Source organism: Nycticebus coucang, chromosome 10 (genome assembly GCF_027406575.1).
Source record: "Nycticebus coucang isolate mNycCou1 chromosome 10, mNycCou1.pri, whole genome shotgun sequence".
Lineage (NCBI taxonomy): Eukaryota > Metazoa > Chordata > Mammalia > Primates > Lorisidae > Nycticebus > Nycticebus coucang.
Window position 1 is genome coordinate 94,209,173 of NC_069789.1, and position 17,351 is coordinate 94,226,523.

At 47.5% G+C, this 17,351-nt stretch overlaps 1 protein-coding gene across 1 annotated transcript in view; it reads left to right on the forward strand.

Annotated features, from left to right (window-relative positions):
• Window positions 1-17,351, forward strand: part of GPA33 (glycoprotein A33) — a 32,145-nt gene that overhangs the window by 6,593 nt on the left and 8,201 nt on the right. The window contains exons 2-3 of the mRNA XM_053606086.1: window positions 9,861-10,015; window positions 13,755-13,971. Coding sequence (XP_053462061.1) covers window positions 9,861-10,015; window positions 13,755-13,971 — 372 coding nt within the window. The remainder of the gene's footprint in view (window positions 1-9,860; window positions 10,016-13,754; window positions 13,972-17,351) is intronic.

Here is a 17,351-nt window from a genome sequence, read left to right on the forward strand (position 1 = left end):
CCTACCTCTTCTCCCATTTTCTCATGGTTCACTCCTGCTCAACCTCCAATCTCAGCTCAAAAGGCCCTTCCTCAGGACAACCTCTCCTCATCCCCGTATCCCCAAATCCTCTCTTCAAATGTGTAACACTTATTACCATGGCCATTTTACATTCATTTCCATGATTATTTATTTATTACTGACCGACCCCCACCAAGAGCAGGAACTGTGTCTGTCTCTGTCAGCCATGTACTCCCAGCACAGTGCCTGGGATACTCGTGCCCAGATGGCGTTTGCTGGGTGGATGACAGTGACAGTCTTGGACCCTTCTGAACCCCCAAGGCCACAGTCTTTACCACCTTCTACCCCACCTTTCCTGCTTTCCTTTATCGGAGCTGTCGCTACTTCCTTCCAACCTCCGCTTTCTTTTTTTACTTAATTTTTATTAAATCATAACTATATGCATTTATGGGATGCAATATGATGATTTGATATACAATGTTTGATATAAATCAAACTAATGAACATAACCATCACCTCACTTATTTTTGTAAGACATTTATAATATACTCTTTGTTGTTTTGAAATATACCCTTGCATTGTGTACAATAGGTGAGATCCCGCCAAATACCCTCCCTCCGCTCGCCCTCCCCGCTCCCCCAACCTCTGCCTTCCTCATCTCACTGGCTTCTCTCAAAATAGGCTCGTTTTGTCTCCCCTTCTGGAGCTCAGTGGATAAGAGGCAGTAACAAAGAAAATGGATTTATCCTGCAGGTGCGAGGAAGAGGCACTCACATGTCTGCCCTCCTCCCAGACCGCCCCCCTCCCCTGTATTTCTCCAGGAGCTCCAGGGCCTTTTCTCAGCGCTGAGGGTTTCAGTATCGCCACCTTCAGCTGGTGCCTCAAGGGAAGGGAAGTTTAGTTGCTCCTGGAACTACCCCATAGTGGCAGCACTTGGGTTTCGTCCCTATCTTCTCTCTGCGTCCTCTGCCGGGCTCTCTTGCAGATCACCTGTCCTTGGAGATGCCTTTTCTGCCCAGGGCACCAACAGTCACAGTTGGAACCCGCCTCCTTCCTGAGGGGCTTTCTTCTTCTCTGCTATCCAGTGACCTTTGAGCTCTTTCCTCATTTTCTGCCCTGGTGAGTCAGGGTTGCCATAAACACCAGGGAAGGGCAGAACGTGGCGACAGGCAGACGCTCGGGGTTCACCCAGAGAGGAACAGAAAACCCCACCACGGTCCCCACCCCAGTTATCTTCACCTGTACCCAGAGAGCAGGTGACACTTGCGGTGAGCAGGCTAGTCCTGCACCTGTGTCCCGGCTCGCCCCCTCCTCTCCTGTCCCTCCCAGCCTGAGGTCTGCCATCCGCTGTCCTCCGCTTTCAGCCTCTTCCTTTCTGGGAGCCCTTTCTCTGTAGCCCACAAGCTGGCCCGAGTCTCTCCGGCTTCAATCCCAGAGGGGACCAGAGAAACGTGCTCTAGAACCTTTGCGCCCCTCTGGTTTCAGTTTTCTTGTCCTCTTGAGCCAGGCGAGTGCCTAACAAAATAGGTGGCCCTCCCGGTCTCTACTTCCTCACCTCCTGCTTTAGAGTGACCCAAGTTCTGTGTGTCTGTTGTAGAACATTTGGAAAACAAAAAAGAAACCCCAAATTGCTTTGTGATCCCAGAATCCACAGATAACTGTTACTGGGTTTTGGTCTATTTCTTCTAGAATTTGCTCTCTCTCTCTGATTATGGGGTATTGGGATCCTGTATACAGTTTTGCATCCTGCTTTATTCCCTTATATACACAATTCAACACAGTAAATTGAATGGGGTGGGTGGTGGGTGGGAATGTTAAGTCCTACTCCCTTAACAAGCTTATCCATTAAAATCTCTTTTACTGGTTTTAACTCAGCCTCTTCCTTCCTCTCCTTAACATTTGTTCTTTAACACTTAATTAGGCTCTATTAGGATGCTGGCTGACAATGACCTCTGACTGCTTCCTGGGCAGAGATCATGCCACCAAGCACTCGTCAACAAGGTCTTACTAGCATGGGGCTCTGTGTGCAGACACCCGGGAGATGGAGCATAAAGGAGGGGCCAGAGACTCAGACCTGGTGAGGGGATCTGGGGATGCACCTGCGCTACATGAGAATCACATGTGCCTGGGACACAGGCCACCTGCAGCAGTTCAGAAAAGCCAGCCAGCAGTAAGGGCTGGGGCAGAGGTATACCTCTGAGAATTGTCCAATGCCTTACCGCAAACTAGGTCTTAAGGAGAAATTAATTTATTTGGTCTAAATTCCTAAAGATCCGCTTTGAACAAACTGTTCAACAGACATTTATTGAGTCCTAAACCACTGCCCTATCCTGCCTCTCCATCTCTCCCGCCCCAGTTGCCAGTTTGAGAGCCTACAGGGCCCATCCAGCCTAGGGAGGCAGGAAAAACTGGCCTGCACGTGTGAAAGCATCCTCCTTGGCAGTTCTCCACAGCAGACCATGGTTCCTAGGCCGGGGGCCGGCTGGGTCCCTTCTGGCCTCCAGCATCTCCTCCCTAACTAAGAATGTGGTTTCTCTGAGCAAATGGATTTTCCAAAGCGGAGACATTACTGCCAGTTTCCCAAGGGCTCCCATAATGTGCTGTGTGCGCCTCACGCAGCCAGTTCTACCAAGCATTTCATTATCCTCCTTGGATATATTACTTTCGGTTTAGCTCTCAAGAGACAGTTTATTTTCTTCTTAACAAATCTTAATTATTTACAAGTGATCGTCAAGGCCTTAAGCTGGGCCTCCATACCTGACCCATTTACTGAAGTTAAATGACCCCCTGTTTCCATCTGGGGCACCTTATAGACTCTGCTTCCCCTCTCCAAGGCTCCTTTGGTTCTTTATTTTATTTTTGATCAATTTCTAGTAATACATGGGAGAAGTTCTTCCACCAAGTTTCTCTGATTATAACCCCTACCCATCCTTTAAGCTTAAATTCTCTATAACTCATTCATCTGCTGTCCAAGAGCCGTTGTCTGAGACCTCGTATGTGTTGGGCACTTGCTGAGCCCTGGGGATATGAAGATGGAGAGAACTACAGCAGGGGAGAAAGACAGGGCAGTGTAGACTGTAGGTCGTGTTCTGCCAGGAGGAAGGATGTTAAGTCATTAACCCTCTCATGACCAGGATAATGTGACGATGCTTACTCTGTGGTCGGGGAAAGCGAGGCTCAGGGACGTGAATTCCATTGCCCGCAGACATGCAATGTTATAAGGAGGATGCTATCCTGGACAGTGTGGCTCCAGCATTTGTGCTCTTGGCCTCTCTGCCATATTGTGTAATAAAATTTCATGAGAAAGGAGCTCTAGGAGGCAGGTACTAGTTGGTGACACAAAGGACAGAGTTATCAACTCTGCTTGAGAGATTAGATTTTCTTCAGGGCAATGCATGAGCTCAAACATCTTCTTTTGAAAACTGGTATAATGCTGGCAGGTTTTGTGATTCCTTCCTTGTGGATAAAAGCACTTGCGCTTCCCTCTGTGTGGTGTGTACACCTCTGTGCACGCATCAGTACATTGTTAGGTATCAGCTAGTACCTTACAGCAAGTCAGCTTATCAGATGGATGCTCTTTGGGAGTCTTGAAAGAGTAAGAGTGAGGAGGGAAGAAAGGAAACTTCTGGAGCATGAGGGGGCACAGGCCAAAGGAATCAACAGGATGGGAGACCTGTATACTGGGAGGAGGGTGGGCTTTGGGCAGGTGGAACGGTGACATCTCATGCCAACATTTACTGGGAAGGAGAAAAGGGAGTAGCTGGAAGGCTCTAGAAGTGAACCTCTCCACTCCCCCGCTTTTTACTCACAGATTAAATGTCCCACCTGGTGCTCTGTCCCATCCCCTGAGCGGGGATGCAACGATCCCATAGAAGTGAGAATGAGGGCTGCAGGCTAATGAACGCAAAGCCTAGCGAAAGAAGTGAAAGGAACTGGCTTTATTCCAGATGGAGGTGAGAAAGCTGGTGATGACAAACATCAGAAGCCTCTCAGTTAGTATAATGGGGAAGTATTAGGAAGTCCAGCCAGGGGCTGGGCATGGTGGCTCACTCCTATAGTCCTAGCCGTCTAAGTGGAGGTGGGAGGATCACTTAAGAGCAGGAGTTTGAGACTAGGCTGAGCAATAATGATACTCCCTCTCTACAAAAAGTAGAAAAATAGGAAAATTAACCATGCATGATTGTGCCTATAGTCCCAGCTACGCTGGAGGCTGAAGCAGGAGGATGACGAGCTCAGGAATTCGAGGTAGCAGTGAGCTGTGATGATGCCACTGCACTCTAGCCCAGGCAACAGAGCAAGATCCTGTCTTTAAAAAAAAAAAAAAAAAGTCCAGTCAGATGTCCTCATTGCCAGCAATATCAGAACAGAGGAAATTGACCGAATCAGCAATGAGGATTTATTTATTTATTTATTTATTTAATTTTTAAATTTTTTTTTGGCCGGGGCTGGGTTTGAACCCACCACCTCCAGCATATGGGACCTGAGCCCTACTCCTTGAGCCACAGGCGCCGCCCAGCAGTGAGGATTTAGGTTAGCTATGGAGGATTCCCAAATGGCTGTTGGCACAAAAGTTCTTAAACATGGGCTAACTTCTCATCTAGGATTATGGAAAACGTAAGTGTGCCTCTGGGCACAGTGTGAACCTTCTGAGATCCTTCTCAGGTTTACAAGTAACATCTAAACAGTGCTCTACATTTGTTTAAGGTGTTTTTTTTTCTTTCTTATGAGTTCCTTTTCATCCTCTGATTTATATTTCTTCCCTCACAAATATTTTACTGTAAAATAGATTTTAATTCACTGTTAAAATCTCTAAAACTGATTCTGGTTTTTAGTTACAATCATTATCAATTATTATTTCGTTTTGAAGCTTACCCATGGTGATGGTGGCTGGTGTCGCCATCTGTAAAGGGTGTATGTACTTCAACAACAGACTGCGAGGTGAGGAAGCAGAAGTGATTCAATGTGAAAAACATTATGATAGTAACTGTCATTTCCCAAGTACTGATTATGGGTTAGAAACCATTCTATACAAAGGAGGCATAGCATGTGCCTCAGTCCTCACTCAACCCATTTTTCAAGTGAGGATTCTGTCACAGGGGTCTTAAATAAACTGCTGAAGTTTATTCATTCAGTAAATAAAGGAACTGGAATTCCAGCTAAGGCATTCTGGCTTCTGGTCCCGTGCATTTAAACTCTATGCTATGCTGGGTCCTTAAATTACCGTGAGAAGTTGGATGGTGTGTGTAGGGTGGTACAGATATAGGAATAAAACTCCCAGAGATTGTGTTTCTAAACTAGAAGAAAGAGAGAGCTGGGAGAGAAAAAGGACAGGAGGCAGAAGTGGTCGATGGGAACATATTGCCCTTCTGGGAAGAAGATATTCAGAGACTTCCTGAATCCAGCCGACCCGGCCTGCTGCATCTGGCAGGGCTCACCTCTGGCAAGGGTGTGAGACACCTGAGAACTGAGAGTTGAGATGCTGGCCAAAGTGGGTGTTGTTTCCATGCAGTCACCAGCTCTAATCTTCTCCTACCTAAAAGTCACACGGGTTTCTCTTCTGTGAGCAAATACCATACTTAAGAGTTCAGTCAAGAGGACTTAAGCGTGTGAGTGAGTCTAGTCTGTTTCCCTAAACTGCCAGGGTAATAAGATGACTGGTGGGCATCTAGTTTATCTCCCAGAAAAGAGCAGGAGCTGGTCGGATATGGCAGGCACATGTTATGTAGTAATACCTGTCGGTAGACTGATAAAGTCATGTAAGGGTTTCTTTGACAGGGAGGAAGGATGTCATGTGCTCAAGGAGAAAGGTAGGAAATGGATTCTGGCTATGGAAGGACTTAGCAGGTTGGGTCTCTTTGATTTGATAGTGAGAGTTACTGCCATCATATAGAATGTGCCACAGTGTGGGAGACCAGTGCAGGGCCCACCCAGGTTCTGCCAGGGCAGCAGTCCCTTAATGGGTAGTTTATGGGGAGGATGTTAGACAAGATGGAAACATTATGCAGGTCATCGAGAGGCCTGAAGAGTGTTCACCCTGAGGACAAAGCTCCAGGGAATGTCCTGGTCCAGGCAAGGCCAGGAAGGTGAGTAGTTGCTATGACTACCACCGGGCATAGCCGGGCTCTCTGAACAGAGTAGAGAGTGACAGCTGGGATCTGGGCAGATGGTATCAGAGGGCCCTGTTCAAGCAAACAACCTTCTGCTGAGAGGTAACCTGTGGGTAATGATAAAGAATGTTTTCTGATAGATGAAAGTGGTTGAGAGGCTTTACGGTTGAGGGTCATTTGATAAGACTTGGCCACTCTGGAGGCACCTTCTGGAGCAGTATGAGCAAGCATTTGAACTGATTCTCAGGTACTCCAGGCACTGGTGTCACCGTGAGGAAAATATGAACATCAAAGGGGAGAAAGCTGGCTTTGGACATCTTCCCGTCCCTCTCCCCCATCCCCATACTCTCAGACTTTACAAGGTGGCCCCAGGAGCTCTCGTGACCCTGCCACCAGCACTTACTCTGGAAGGGCAGCTTTATTGTCACTTGTAAGGGTAGCTGATTGTCACTTTATGAAGTACCATATGCTAAAGTGTGAACCACCTGCATGCTGTTAGTGTCCCCTGGAGTTATCTGCATTTTGAGAGAGAAGTGTGTTAACCCAATTGAGATGTGATGGATAGTGGAGTCTCACCAGCTGGGGAATTTTCAGCAGGACAGTTTCCTTCTTGATCCTGCAGCCTCTCATAGGAACCTCAGGAGGAAACCGCTCATCTTCCTACCATCAAAGCTATTGACCACCTGTGTCTTTATCCACAACTTGTTACCATGGATGGATGGCCCCACTGCCTTTCTGAGGATGCTCTCCCCAGAACCCTACTCCCAGCCCTATTTGCTCCACAAGAACATAGAACATCGTTTCTGTTCCCATCCTTTCTTAGTTCATTCTCATCATCAATAAACACCATGCCAAAAATATTTTTTAAGCCACCAAACACATATTTTTTAAAAGAAAAAAAAGGCACTAACTTCCCTTGATTCTGTTGCCTCTTTCAGCCACCACAGCCCATCTTCCCTCTCCCCTGTCCAGTTCATCTTGTCCTGTTTGCTCTTGAGCCCACTCCATTCAGTCTCCGTCCCCACTGCTGCACTGCACCTGTTCCTGTCAAGGTCACCTCCATGCTGCCACACTCAGGGATCATCTCAGTCCTCAGCCCCCTAGTCCAGCAGGTCAGCAGCATGTGAGCAGTTGACCCCTTTGCTTTCATGAAACACTCTTCCTGCTTGGCCTCTGGGACACACTTGTTCATGGTTCTCCCCGTAACGCCCTGGCCTGTTCTTCTCCTTGCTGATTCATCCTCATTTTCTCCATCACCAGGCACTCGGGTGCCCTGGGATGTCTAACAGCGTCTCAGGCTTCATGCGCCCCCGTTCAAGCAAACCCTGATCTTACCCCTGAAACCTGCTCCTCCCCCTGCCCTCATCATTTCAGTAAATGACAATCCATTCTTCCAGCTGCTCAGGCCAAATCTGCATATCTGTTCCTGGTCCCTCTTTACCTTGAATGTGCCAAATCCACTCTGCAATCAAACCCTGTTGCTGTACTTCCTAGATACACCTCAATCTGGATCACTTCACGCCACCTCTGCCACCATCTAAGCCACCATCCACACTCATCTACACTCTCAAAACCCAACACTTGCCTGTTTTTCCTGGTTCCACTTTTGTTCCCCACCTCTTCTGTCTACTCACCTCACATCCACCATCATGACCTTTAAAAATGTCAAATTTATTACCCTTGCTTACATCCCTTCCTAGGCTGTCCACCTCATTCAGAGCAAAATACACAGTTGGAATAAGGGCGACATTGCTTGATGCAATCAGAGACCCCTGCTTCTCTGCCCCTCTCCTCTCTCCTTCCCCGCCAAGGGATTGGCTTCTTTGCTGTTCTTTGTGCATGGACCAAGCTTACACCTGCCTTGCTGCCTGTCCACTGCTGGGCCTCTACTCAGAGAGTTCTCACCATCAGTGGGCACATGGCTCTGTGTGCCAAGCGTCTGTTTCATATAACAAACCATCTTAAAACGTAGTCACTTGAAATGATAGCAATATTTATTTTACTCACATAGTCTTCCTGATTGGGCAGGGTTCAGCAGGCGTAGCTCAGCTCTGTACTCCTTGGCGTCAGCTGGAGGGGCTTGGCAATTGGGTTTGTTCACTCCTGAGGATTGAAGTTGGCTGTCCCTAAGGACCTCAGTTGGTGTCCCAAACACCTACACATTGCTTTTCCCATACGGCTGCTATGCCTCCTCACAGAGTGTTGATGGGTTCCTAGGTGAGCATCTTAAGAAAACCAGGTGTAGTGCATGGCCTCTTAGTCTCAGAGCCATGTAGTATCACTTACACGGTAGTCAGCAGTCCACCAGACTCAAAGGAGAGAGACGCAAACCCTACCGCCCTATGGAGGAGAGTCAACATTGCACAGTAAGAATATGTGTTTGGGAGATACTGGTGTGGCCACACTTTTATTCTCCCCTTTTTCTGATAAACTTATATAAATAAACTCCCCTGAGAATAGCCACTCTCTTTTTACCTTGGTTCAATATTATTTATAAAATTCTTTTGAAGACATTATTCTTAGTAAAGCATCACAAAAATGGAGAAGCATGAATCCTATGTACTCAATCTTGATATGAGGACAATTAATGACAATTAAGGTTATGGGGGGGGGAAGCAGAAAGAGGGATGGAGGGAGGAGGGTGGGGCCTTAGTGTGTGTCACATTTTATGGGGGCAAGACATGATTGCAAGAGGGACTTTACCTAACAATTGCAATCAGTGTAACTGGCTTATTGTACCCTCAATGAATCCCCAACAATAAAAAAAAAAATAATAAATAAATAAATAAAAAAAATTCTTTTTCATCTGCCGTAGTTCACACCTGTAATCCTAGCACTCTGAGAGGCTGAAATGGGTGGATTGCCTGAGCTCACAGCTTCCAGACAAGCCTGAACAAGAGTGAGACCCGCCTCTAAAAGTAGCCGGACATTGTGGCAGGTGCCTGTAGTCCCAGCTACTCTGGAGTCTGAGGCAAGAGAATCACTTGAGCCCAAGAGTCTGAGGTTGCTGTGAGTTATGATGGCACCCTACCAGAGGCGACAAAGTGAGACTCTGTCTCAAAAAATTATTTTTCATTCTAGCTCACAGCAATCTCAAACTCTTGGGCTCAAGTGATTTTCTTGCCTCAGCCTCCCACAAGTAGCTTAGCTGGGACTATAGGTGGCAACCCTGATGTCCAACTACTTTTTCTATTTTTAGTAGAGAAAGGGTCTTGTTCTTGCTCAGGCTTCTCTCAAATACCTGAACTCAAGCAATCCACCCACCTTGGCCTCCCAGAATGCTAGAATTACAGGTGTGAGCCCCGGTACCCTGTGCTAATGGTCCATAAATATTTGTTAAGTAAATGAATAAATCATCATCACAACAAAAAAGGACAGCAGGTAATATGGTCGAGAGTTTTCTAGGTGCCAGGTACTAAGAAAAAAATTGCATGTAATATCTCTTTTACTTCCCCCCACAACTCTAGGAAGTAAGTATTAGGATTCTATTTCACCGATGACAAAAACTCAGGCATAGAAAAGTTCACACAGCTGGTAAGAGCTGGGGCTGAAGTTCAAAGCCAGGCAACTTCTGGCTTTGGGGTTCATGAATTTGTCTTTGATGTGTCAGGGCCAAGCTCACTGCTGTTGCATGTCTGGCTGTGGCTGTAAGGGCGAGGATGGCCCTGGGTGTTCGCTCAGAGGTACCACGGGCACTGGGTGGGTATGCCCCTGTCCTTTATTTTTCCCTCCCATTTCCTACTTCCTTTCCAGTCTGGGTGGCTGTCGGTGCCATCATTGTGGAAACCCCGCAGGACATTATTCGGGCTTTCCGGGGAGAGAGTGTCACCCTTCCATGCACCTACCACACTTCAACCACTGATCGGAGTGGATTTATCCAATGGGATAAACTTCTCTGGAGTAATTCGGTAAGCATGCTTAAGTCTGGGGCATCAGAGGAATGATTATCAGCCAACCATGACCTCTGGGAATGCAAGCCCTACAGAGTCAGCAAAGGTTGAATGGAATCGAGGTTAGCTCCCGAGCCGGGGTGTGAGGGGTGGCAGTAGCGATGTTGCACATAGGTAGTGTCAGATTGCGCCACCTTTGTTTTAGAAAAGTCGCCTGCCCTAAAATATCTTTCTGTTGCCCAGTCTCAAATGACTTAAGTTGTACCATTCAACTCAGTCATTCCTTTTGATTAGCACAGCCCTCACTCTGAGGCCAAATTTCACTGTTTGGAGTGGCTTCTTTTCCCCTGTTTGGATTCTTTTGGAGAATGTGGAGTTTTGTTTTATTTCCTAATTCTATTTTTAAATAGATAATATAATCCCATGGTTTGAAAACCAAAACATCATAAAAAGTGTACACTGAGAAGGCTCACTCTCATCCCTGACCCTGGTCCCTTCATCCAGTTCCCACACCCCTGTCCCTCTGTCCCCACACCCTCCTACACCCCAGGCAAGGCACATACAAACGTAGGCATCATATGTCTATGTACACATGCATATATATTTATAAATACATATATTGACATATACTACATACATACTATTCTGCATCTGGCTTTTTTTTCTCGTAAAAATATATCTTGGGGCTCAGTGCCTGTGGCTCAGTGGTTAGAGTGCCAGCCATGTAACAGGGGCTGGCAGATTCAAACTCCACCCAGGCCTGCTAAACAACGATAACAACTACAACAAAAAAATAGCCGGGCATTGTATCGGGTGTCTGTAGTCCCAGCTACTTGGGAGACTGAGGCAAGAGAATCACTTAAACCCAAGCGTTTGAGGTTACTGTGAGCAGTGACGCCATAGCATTTTACCAAGGGTGACGTAATGAGACTATGCCTCAAAAAAAAATATATATATATGTATATATATCTTGGTCTATCTTGTTTTTTTTTTGTAGAGACAGAGTCTCACTGTACTGCCCTCAGGTAGAGTGCCGTGGCGTCACACGGCTCACAGCAACCTCTAACTCCTGGGCTTACGCGATTCTCTTGCCTCAGCCTCCGGAGCAGCTGGGACTACAGGCGCCCGCCACAACGCCCGGCTATTTTTTGGTTGCAGTTTGGCCGGGGCTGGGTTTGAACCCGCCACCCTTGGTATATGGGGCCACAGGCGCCACCCGGTCTATCTTGTTTTTATACATTTGCATGAAGCATTTCATTTTATGAAGGTACTATGTGTACCATGAATGGACATTTGGTTTGTTTATTGTATTTTGTTGCTATAAATAATGCTTCAATAAATACAAATATCCTTAGTCAGGCGTGGTGGCTTGTGCCTATAGACCCCGCTACTTGGGAGGCTAAGGCGGGAAAATTGCTTGAGCTCTGGAGCTCCAGGTTTCAATGAGCTATGAATGGGCTACTGCTCTAGCCTGGGCAACAGAGCAAGACTTTATCTCCAAAAAAACAAAAACCAAGATTTTTTAAAATGCAAACACTACTAGCAGAAGTTAACATTAGTTCCCCAACCACTCAAAGTAGAAAAAGACTTAGCTTCTTCTCTGACAAAAAAAGAATGGGTAGCCTAGGACATCGAAGCCCTAGAGAGGCAGGACCACCGGGGAAGGAAAACGAATCTTGGCCTGATGAACCAGGGAACCCTGATGGGCCTCAGCCACCTGTCCTGTGGGCTCCCAGAGTCCTAGGTAAACACCTTCTTTGACCATCACATGTATTCAGCAAACCAGATGTAAAGTCTATGCCTGACACTCTTCTGGGTGCTAAGGTAGATACTAAAGTGATTTTATTGACTGCTGGATCCTTTACTTCCAAAAGGGCAAGCAAAGGTTCAGAGAAAGGGATTAACTCTGATTAACTCTGTTCCCTGGCACAGATTATGGGACTGGTTTTAGCAAGGGGTGTGGCCAGAGGGAACGCTAGGAAGGAAGCCTTGATCGATGTCTTTGATGGGAGAGACTTGGGGGATGGGGAGTCCCGGGCAGAGCCAGCCAGGGTCAGAAAAGAGCTGAGCTGGGAGCCACCAGCATCCACAGACTGCTCCATGGCTCCTCATCTGCCCGCTTCTCGGCCAGGCCTCCCGAGAGAGCTGTCTGCCCCTGCCAGGCCTGCTGCCTATGGCCGGCAGATCATAGGCCCAAGGGTGTGCAGCCGAGGAGGCTGTGCTCCGTCAGCCAAGCTGTATGCTGACCTTGTTCTGATCTGGGCCAAGGGCGGTGCATGCATGGGCAGCAGACCTGACACTGTGTGTCTCCTCTCTGCTCTGCCCACTGAAGTCACCAGCAGCTTCTTTTTTGCTTAATTCAATTGGCTTCATTCAGTCATCTTACCTCATCTCTCTTTAGCATGTCACACCAGCAGCCACTTTCCCATCTTGGAGTTTTCCTGCCGTGGCTCTTTGGCAGTCTTTTTTGGGGGGGGAGGGAGAGGCAGAGTCTTACTCTGTCACAGGTGCCCTGGTGTTACAGCAACCTCAAACTCTTGGCCTCAAGTGATTCTTTAGCCTCAGCCTCCCAAGTAGCTGGGACTACAGGCACCTGCCACAACACCTGGCTAGTTTTCCTATTTTTATTGATTTTCTTCTTTCTTTTTCCTTTTCCCTCCTCCTCCTTCGTCTTCACTTCTAGCTTTGTTTATTTTTTTTAAATAATTAAAAAAATTAATATGAGGGTACAAATGTTTAGGTTACATTGTTCTCACGCCCATGGTCAAGTTCAAGCTGTAGTTAAGCCCTTCACCCAGGGGCTTGCTGAACACCCTCACATTGTGTGCATGAGAGGTCAAGCATTTTGCTCAACGTCACACAACTAGCAAGTGGCAGAATTGGATTTGAACTGAAGTACTCATTCAATTGGAATCAAATTGGCTTGAAAATTTGTGATTTTAGCTGCTCTTATACACTATTTGATAAAGAATACCATTTATCATTTATCACTGAAGAGTAGATCAATTAATAAATAAATTCCAAAGGCAAGACTCAAGTACACAAAGGAGGCTTGGAAGCCAATGGTGGCTGCCTGGCATGATGCCTGGTACACAGTAGGTCCTCTGTAAATATTGGTAACAAACAAAGGAGAGTAGACAATGGGCTGAAATGGAAGGGACAAAAGAGATGCCGGAGATTACCAAAGGTAAAGTGTTGGGATGTGAGATGGCCCCTTTTACTCACAGGTGCTCCTGCCTACCTGCCTCAATCTACAAGTCTTTCAATATTTTCATTAAAAAAAAATTAAAGATAGGTCAGGTACAGTGGCTCATGCCTGTAATCCTAGCACTTTGGGAGGTTGAGGCAGGAGGATTGCTTGGGCTCAGGAGTTTGAGACCAACCCAAGAATGAGCAAGACCCTGTCTCCACTAAAAACAGAAAAACTAGCCAGGTGTGGTGGTGGGCACCTATAGTCCCAGCTACTTGGGAGGCTGAGACAAGAGGATCGCTTGAGCCCAACCGTTTGAGGTTGCTGTGATGCCACAGACTCTACCCAGGGTGACAAAGTGAGACTCTGTCTCAAAAAAAATTTTTTTTTTAATTATATGTACATATAAAATAGTAAAAGAAATCCATGAATGGGTGGCACATATTAGAGTGGCTTGTTCTGAGGGTTGGTGTCTCAGGGAAGGTGGATAAAGGTACTCAGGACAGGAGGAAGCACCATGTCAGGTTCTGGGGTGAAGACCATGTGGCATTTTTTTCTTCCTTCCAGGAAAGGGTGGTCACCTGGAATTTTATGACCAAACAGTACATTTATGGTGGCCTTTATGAGAACCGTGTCAACATTTCAGCCAATGCTGAGCAGTCAGATGCCTCCATCACCATTAGCCAGCTGACCATGGATGACAACGGCACCTATGAGTGTACTGTCTCACTGCTGGCAGACCTGGTTGGCACCTTAAAGTCACGTGCCCGCCTCTTGGTCCTCGGTAAGTGTCTCCATTTCTTTTATGAGTTGTAGGAAGAGGGAGAAGCAACATCCTGGCAAGATGAAGCCAGAGGCAGCAACTGGTCCTCCTGTGGTCCCCACTGTCTCCAGGAGGGGGCGCGAGTCCTCCCTTTGAACTGAAGATTACCCTGAGCTCTCTACAAACTGCAGGTGTTCCTGAAGGCAGAGAGAAGCCTGCTTTGGAGTGGGTCCTGCTCTGCCTGGTGTTCTCTCCCCCGAAACCACTCTTCTGATTTTCATACAACAGCTATAAAAAGAATCAAGAGGAAAATCTTAAATCCTATTGCAAAGACTCATTGGGCCTTAATTTGGTCCTCTGAGGGCACATCTTTCCTTGTCCTAACTTCAGCCACCCAGTGCAAACCCTTCACACCATATCTGCACACCCACAGCCCCAACACACACAGTATTGGAAAATAACTGTTATTTAAACAACACTTCGTCTATGCCCAGTATAAGAAACGGTGCCATCCCTGGGAAGTAGCAACACTTTAAACCAAAAGAGTTGAACATCCCCCCTTGCCCCCCTCCCCTTACATTACTTAATGGGATTTTATTTTTAAATGGATAAGGTGGCCGCTTTTTTTAAAGCATTATGGAATGATTCGAACTGTACAATTATACAAACTAGTACCATCTACAGAATAACTAAGATTTCCCCCTTCCACCCTATCACCATGAGGTAGCCAGTGACAACTTCCACGCTTCTCTTCATGTGGAAGAACATGCACGCACTTACATACTCTTCTTTTTCTTAAAAAAAAAGAGATATTATGAAGATCACTCTGCAACTTACTTTCCTTTAACAATGTTTCCTGCATATTTTTCCAGATGAACACATACAGATCTTTCCGTTAACAGCATACATTTCATCATGTGGATATACCATGATTTATTCAATTGTTCCTTACTGATAGATATTAAAGCTGCTTCCTCTTTGTTTTTGATCTGAAAAATACAATATCCCCCCACGCTCCCACCCCCGTCCACACACATGCACAAATGTGTGTGCCTGTAGGGTGGGTATGAAGTCCATTTCCTTCTGGGAATATAAGCATTAACGTGGACTTTACCCTCCTCTCCTATAAGCATAAACGCCCACTCTCCCTTCCCTCCTCTAGGCCAGAAGATACAAGTTTAATCTGAGATTATGGAACTTGGTGAAATCGATGTTGTCCTTTTTTAAAAAAAGAAGGAAGGGATGGAAGAAGGAAGGGAGGAAAAGAGGAAGAAAAAGAGGGAGGGAGGGAGACCATTGTGTAGTACATGTGAAGAAATCCAGTACAAAAAAAAAAAGAAAAAAGAAAAAAAAAAAGAAAGAAAGAAAGAAAAGAAATCCAGTAGAAATCTAAAAAAAAAAAAAGTTTTCTTTCCAAATGGCTTTGCTGCTAGGCTATTTTCAGGCACAGGACTTTAATTACACGGGGCCGGCCTACTCGGGTTGAGTGACCTCCAGTAAACCAAGGATAGCAGGAAGCTCCCAGGCGGCCTCTGCCCCGCAGCCCCTCAGCCCCCGCCTCGGGGGCGCGCGGTCTGGGTCACCCACCCCACCGGCGGGACCGGGCGGGACCTGCCGTCCGTCTCCCCGGCCTCTGGCTCCCCCTGACGTCTGCAGCCGGAGTCGCCGGCTTCGGAGACGTCTTGGAGCCCGCGAGGCCCCTCCTCCCTCCCATCTCTTCTGCCCGGGTAAATATTATTTGCATGCTGCTTGGGAGGTGAGACCCGCCTGTAGAAAGTCAGACATCCAGCCCCGAAGGTCTCGCGGCCTCCACATGCGTGGAAGGACATTTCAACTATATCGGGATTCCAAGGTCCTCCTTGTCTTTGATGGTGGGATCTGGACGAGTGAGGCCTGGTGCCTGCCCTGAGGCTGAAGCGAAGTGTGGGCGCTGAGGTTAGGGGAGAAAGGACCCAACACATTCCTCCCTAAAGCTGAGCTCTTTAGGAGTACGGGGGTCCCTTGTTTGTCATCATTACTACTCCTGCCGCTGGAGAGAATTAAGGATTTGCTCTTTGCAGCTTTCCGAAGCTTAGCAAATGGCAGCTTAAAGCAGAGCTAGTGTCTGGGCCCATTCAGATGCTTTCCTATGCTTCTGTAGTTGCCAGTGGGCATTAGTCACTTTCTTTCCCTTTTCATCCTATATCCCAAAGAAACCGGGTGGCAGACAGGCTCTGCTATCACCCATGCACACTCAGTATGCCTTTGGGCCAGCCTGGGACTTCTCAGGTGGTCTTGGTATTTGGGGCAGGCTCTCTAACTGTGGAATCCAGGCTTAGCCTCCTGTTAAAGGCATTCGTGGGAACAAGGTGGGGAGGGATGTTTCTGTACCTCTCAAGAGATAGTTTGGTCTAGCAAACCTGTTCTAGAAAGTACCTTGGGAGAGGTGTTCACCTTCTCTTGTGTCCCCAGGGACCTGCTTGCTGGGCCAGCAGGGCGGGCAGCAGAGCCATGAGTTGGAGTGGTCCTCAGTGGCAGCTGTCTCCTCTCTACTATGTTCCAGTCGCAGAATCCGGGCCAGAATAGATGCAACCTGGCCTGGACCCTGGGCCTCTCAGCTTTAAGGACTGCTCAAGCAGGAGGGCAGTAAGGGAAGGCCTCTTGTTTCTCGTCCACTTGCCCTGCTCCTGGCTGGCCCTCACGTTGGTGCACCTTACAAGGGCCTGCCTATAGCTGGTGGACTAGAGGGAAGAGGTGTGTCCAGAGAGCTTCTCCCAGTGATTTCGGGAGGGGCTGAGATTGCATGCCCGCCTTTGCTCAGTGACCTATCCAGTACCTGGATTATAGAATGGGCGGCCCTGTTCATCAGGCAAGCGAGCCATCCCAGGGGGCATGAAAAGAAAGACGCAGAAGACACAGGTCTGCAACCCAGGGATTCCAACAACAACTTCCTCCACGATCTGTCCTCCCCTTCTCACAGCACGGGCACTATCTGACATCTCTAGCGTACTGCATGCTTCTCGCCCTGGGGCCTTTGTACACGCTGTTTGCTCTGCCTAGAGTGCCCTCACCTCTCTTCCTCTGATAACTGTCACCACCTCCACCTTTGGCCCTGTTGACACTGGTAACAGCAGGGTGGTGGAATGGGGAGTGGGCAGCCTTCAGCAGCTCTGATTGTCATCCCAATGACACTCCCTTCAGGAGAGTCACAGCTGATGCTGTATTGTGCTTTCCCTGTCCTACAGCCCTGCCTCCTGCCTGGTCACTGTCCACACACTTGTCTTTTGCCCCCACTGCATCCCTTGACTAACTCACTGTCTCATACTAATGCCTAGCATTGTCACACACACAGTAGGTGCCCAAGAAGGTTTGCAGAAGGAACCCCTGCACACAATGGTGTATTAATAACACTGGGTAAAAGG